At 55.3% G+C, this 5,347-nt stretch overlaps 1 protein-coding gene across 1 annotated transcript in view; it reads right to left on the bottom strand.

Annotated features, from left to right (window-relative positions):
• Nucleotides 1-962: 962 nt before the first annotated feature.
• Nucleotides 963-5,347, bottom strand: part of LOC104496776 (alpha-1-acid glycoprotein 8-like) — a gene marked incomplete at its 5' end in the record, with an annotated part of 5,421 nt that continues 1,036 nt past the window's right edge. Inside the window, 4 exons of the mRNA XM_010139941.1 lie at nt 963-1,073; nt 2,822-2,925; nt 3,673-3,783; nt 4,616-4,689. Of these exons, the coding sequence (XP_010138243.1) occupies nt 963-1,073; nt 2,822-2,925; nt 3,673-3,783; nt 4,616-4,689 (400 nt within the window). The remainder of the gene's footprint in view (nt 1,074-2,821; nt 2,926-3,672; nt 3,784-4,615; nt 4,690-5,347) is intronic.

The raw sequence follows: 5,347 nt of genomic DNA, 5'->3' as shown, positions 1-5,347 counted from the left end.
CAGGCACTGGTGCCACAGAGGGAGGAGCCGGGCTCTCCTCTTCGCCCTCTTCCCTCCAGCTATTCTCCTTTTCTTCCTTTTTAAGGAGGGGAGATATTTTTGGTGCTTATAATTACCAGGTTGGAGCTGAGACTGAATGACTCTCCAGGGGCACTGCAGAAGCTGCCTCTTCAAACCCCTCCCCGCTTCCACGGGCACGGAGCGATGGTGCTTTCCTCCTTTTGGGGCTGGGGGTGCGCGAAGGGCTGCGGGAGGGGCCCGATGAGTGCGGGGGCACTGAGAGCAACGTGGATCCTTGTACTTGAACCTCCTCGCTTCTGGTGTGCCTGAGCTTGTTGGGAAATGAGGAAACGGGACCTTTTTCTCTGGGGAAGTACAAATCCAGCACCCGCTCCCTCTCTGGCATGGGGATGATCCGTCAGTGCTGTCGCTGGGGATGGACATTAGCGGGGAGCTGCCGCCCAGTCCAAAGGGTTTGGACAGGAACATCAGCCCCAGCCGGGTGATGTCTGGCAGTCAAGCTGCTGTCATGAGCACTGGGTGTTTCCAGCTAAATGTCCTCCTCCTCTCGGGCTGTCCAGTGACAGAAGTTTCTACCTTCTGTACATTCCAGTCACTCGCTAAATGCTCCGCGCACGCATTTTAAACAGTTACTGATTGCCCTCTCCTGGTTGGCCTCTATTACTGCTCCGAGTCAGCCCTGCTTTGCTAGCAGAGCTCTCCTGCGACTTGGTGTGAAGCTGAGGGGACTGAGTCAGCACTGAAAAAAACTTCCACGTGTCATCTTGTCTTGCATCCTCCATCGTTTAAGGTTTCCCAACTCCTCGTTGAACGACACACGAGGAGAACTGGGTGTTCAGTCTCTTTTTGGAAGCCCCTCTCCAGAACCCCTGTTCTCCATCATCTCAGGAACAACATGCATCAAGTCTGAGCAAGAGGTTTATTGCCTCACGTGGAGTTAGTTACTGGCTCCCGGGCTGGTGGGTACCCGGGGGAGGTGATGCTGTGACCGCAGCCATGGGCTCTGCGCGGGGGCTGTTTCCTTCTTCGATTTCTTTCACTTGGCACAGCTCCTTCCAAAACAACAACAACAGGTAAGTGGAACTGCCAGTGCACCAGCAGGAGAGAATTTGCTGAAGAAAGCAGTATTTTCCTTTTCCTTTTTATCTGCTGGCGAGTCTAAGAGGGCCTAGAGAAGCTACGGGCTTCCCCAAGCTGCCCCCATCGCAGAGGCTGCCTGCCTGGGTGCGGAGCTGCTGCTGGTGCCGTTTTCCGTGGCTGTGCTGTAAAGAGGGAGCCAAGTTTCCAGAGCAAAGCTGTGATGTGCTGGGGGTCAGTAAGCGAAGGAAAGAGGGGTTAGTTTTTGGGAAATGAGTAAAACGCTCGAGCACCCCAGGCACTGGGAATCTGTGGTTGAAGTTCTGCCACTGCCTCGGGCTGGCGCGTGGTCTTTGCTGTGGTGCTCTGTCTATCTTTGCAGCCTGATGACAAAGGTCCCCAAAATCTTCCCTGTGTTTGTTTATGGGGTTCATTTTACTCTCAGATGTGTCCTGCTCTCAGCCAGGCACAAACCCCTCCTCTGCTACAGCCACTGCACCAGAGCTCCTCAGGAGAAACAGCTTTGGCTGGTTCCACTCCTCTGGGCTTTTTGTAAACTTAATTAGTCCTGCCCAAATTTAGATGTGATCCAGCTGTAACCTGGAGAAGCTGGGCTCTGCCTCCCAGGTGCTGCCGGTTGCCTAACAGGGAGAGGACACCTGCACTTGCCCCATCACCAGGGCTTCAACCTATGCCCCTGCCCCAGTTCCCCTGAACCTGCTGGAGATAGTTTTAAAAGAAAAATCTTGAGGTTGGGGGGTGTTGGAGGCTACTTTGGATCTAGAATGGACCAGAATGGGGTTTTGGGCACTGCTGGGAGCCCAGAGTGTCTTGCTGTGGATGAGCAGACAGCCAGGATGGGAAAAGGTAAGATATTTTTTTCACCTCAAGGTTTGCTAAAGGGAAACCCATCAAGCTGGGTTGGGGACTGGGTCATGACCAGGATAAAGTGCCCTAAATCAGATGGCAGAGGGCTGGTTTTGATGGAAAAACTAAGGAAAAACTCTGTATTTGTGGGATTGGGTGGTGTTGCCTCTTTCCTGATGTCCCCCGGGACTGGGAGCCCAGGGCTGGACCCCAGCCCACAAGGAGCCTCTGTGCTGGATGGACCCCCTGCTCTGGGGAGGGAGGAGAACAGGCTTATGCAATCCTCCCGAAGACCCCGTTTATATTTTCAGCCAGCCAGGCTGTGAACCCCCTCACCACGCAGCACCTCGGGCTGCCGTGAAAGCAAATCCCAATTTTAGGAGTTTTTTAGGAGTTTTAACGGTCAAAGATTCTGCTGAAGCAGGGCTGTGCAGTGCCCCAGGGCACTGGCCCCTCCTGCCCTGTGCTGCAGCTCGGGGTGGAGGGGGTGGGGGGTGCAGCTGGCCTGTGCTTGGGGGGCAAAATCAGGGATTTCGGGGCAAAAATCCCATGTTTTAGCTATCTCCCACCTGGCAGGGAGGCGTTACCAGGTTTCCCACTGGAGTTGCTCTGGTGCAGATGTTGGCTTTGGAGAGTCACGGGTCTGTGAGAGTGTGTGTGCGTGTTATTTTAAACCACTATTGAAGCAAGCCTGTGTTTATTTAGTCCCCTAGATAATTTCCCTGGCCTTGAAAATCTCTCCCCAAGGCCCCAGTTTGGAGGCTGGAGCTGCAGCGTGGGGGTCTTGGCACCCCTGCCCGGAGCGGGGGCTGCGGTGGCTCTGCTGACCCTTGCCCACCCATGAGGAGCCACGTACCGTTTTCCACGAGGCGTACACGATCTCCTCCGTGCTCAGCCCCAGGCACTTGGCGAGGTGCTCGAACTCTGCCCGGTGGGTTGTGCTCATGCTCAGGTTTCGGGCTGGAAAAGGAGAAATATTTGCCAGGTGTTAAATACGGACCAGCCCTTTGTGCTGCCTCCCTTCCCCCAGCTCCCACCAAGACGTGGTGTCTGCTGGAGTCTCTCACCCCCCTGGTGAATACACCTAAACAAAACCAGCCTTGGGCATCGCTTTCTTTAACCCTTTCTCCAGTAAGCTCTGGTCCTGTGTGCCTTAAGGGGTTGCAAGATGGTCGGATACTCCTGGGGCGCTGGGAGCGACCAGGGCTGGATATGGAGGCAGGTTTCTGTATGCATCTTCAAGCTGTCTCAAGCAACCGCCTTGCTGCTTGGAAGGGCAGTGAGGAGCCTAATCACGATCTAAAATGCTGCTTCGTGGGGTTGTGGGTAGATCTGATCGGTTCTGCCTGTGCCGGTGCTGCAAAGCCACGTGCTCTGCCCCGGGAGGTAAGTACTGAAAAACCAGGGTTGGCTTGAAAATACCAAGATCCTACAACGATACCGATGCGGACTGGTATTTGCTTCCTGTTCTTTGAATATTTATGGCATAAGTGGGTTTTGTCTTTAACTGGCTCTTTCTGCTCTGCCAAGAGATTTCGGTTTTAACGGGATTGGCAAACCCTGCCGTGCCCCCTGGACCGGCGGTCTCAGGAAAACCCCTGACTGCTGGCAACCCCCGGTGGCTGTGTGGTTTTAGCTGATAGTTTTACGTGCACATTTGGGTGTCCCATGAGAGCTTTAAGGTGCTTTAGGATGGGTTTTGCATACCGTAGAGATAGAGCCCCAGATACGTCCTCTCCCTCTGCAGTTGATACTGGATGAGTAAAACATCTTCAGAGCTGAGGTTCATCAGCATCCCCACGGTTTGCTGGGTCTTGGCTTTGAGACAACAGAGCCAGGGTTGGGAACGGCCACGATATTCAGATCTCCAGAGCTGCAGCAGCAATAAACTGCAGCCCAAGTGTGGGCAATGCCTGTAGCTCCCCGGGTGCAGCCCTTAGCAGTGGGTGAGGATAAATGACCTGAACGTGGGGCGAGTTGTTCGGCTCTTGGTTTATTTGAATTGTATTTCTTAAATGTGACCTGAGGTGTGAAGGAGCCGCAGTCACCCAGCTCCTCTCCTACCGTTAGAATGTTCTGGGTGATGTGGCTCGCTGGTGCTTGGGGTATGAGCGGGTCTGCCCCCGAACTCCCGGCTTGGGGGGCTCTAAAATTGGGGAGAGACTGTCCGCTGCTCGCAGTGATGCTGTCTTGTCTGGGTTGGTGCAAACTGCATCTCTATGAGTTTGCAGTTCCCACCCCGCAAGGCTCACCCCATTTCCTCAGGGACGAGGAAACAATTCAGAATGCGAGGCTTCATAAATTCGCTGAACCTGGTTCCCTGCTCTCCCCAACGGATTGTGAAATCACTTCAGAAACGAGGTCTTCTCGGGCAGGGATGGGAGCGAGTTTGCTCCTTGCTCCCAGCACAGCATCACTTTGTCAGCGGGACCAGTGTGGCTTCATGGGATGCCCCAGGAGGGAGACTGACCCGAGGTGCCCCTAGACCTGGGGATCTGTTTGGAGTGCACTGAGGCTTCAAACAGACAAAGTGACTCAGGAGTAAAATATATCAGATGATGTGAAACGTGGACAGGCCTGTTGTGTGTCTCAGCCTGTCCAAAAAGCGGCCAGTGATAACCGCGACGGCTGCCCTGCCGGTGCTGCTCACCATGCTTCACCAGCGTGGTGTTGTCGGCGGCGATTTCGAAGTAGGTGGAGTTGTTGGTGAGACATTGGTCCCCCCTGGAGAGAGAGAGGGCAAGAGGTGACATGGGGACGGAGCGCTGAGACCCCCCACCGCGGTCAGAAAGGACCAGCAAAAGCCCAGACCTGGCCCTGGTGCTGCACGGGACGTGAGCTCCCGGCCGTGGGGTGGAACCCGGCCGTGCTCGCTGCTCCACGGGGTTCACCCCTGTAAAACTAAGCCATTTCTCTGGTGCGTTTGACCTCCTCCTGCAGCTCCTGGTCTCAGCCCTGCCCTCACTCCTTGGCTGTGAGGTGTTTTCCACCCCAAAATAAATGAATCGGTGCAGAGCTGCCTGTGCTGGAGCTGGAAAATCCACCCCCTTAAAATCTGCCCCTGTGGGAGGGTCAACGGCTTGTGGTGCCTGGTAGCATCAGCAGCGCAGGGACCGCTGGAAAGGTCTTCTCCTCCAGAGAGGGCTCTTTGCCTGCATCACCCACCCCCGCAGGAGCAGGTGCCTGCAAGACTTCGGTGCCCTGCAAAATCTACCTAAACCTGGGGGCTGTGGAAATAAAGGAACAAAAGCAGGAGTGAGGAAGAGAGGGGCCGGGAGAGCAGCTGAGGCCGTGCTCACAGCTTGTGCTGAAGCAGCCACGGGGGCTGCAGCGCGAGGAGGAGAGGGCTTGGGCAGAGAGACCCAACAGGGTCACTCACAGG

Source organism: Buceros rhinoceros, unplaced genomic scaffold (assembly GCF_000710305.1).
Source record: "Buceros rhinoceros silvestris isolate BGI_N320 unplaced genomic scaffold, ASM71030v1 scaffold32827, whole genome shotgun sequence".
NCBI lineage: Eukaryota > Metazoa > Chordata > Aves > Bucerotiformes > Bucerotidae > Buceros > Buceros rhinoceros.
Note: the sequence above shows the minus strand (reverse complement) of the source record. Positions and strands in the feature narration are given on the sequence as shown.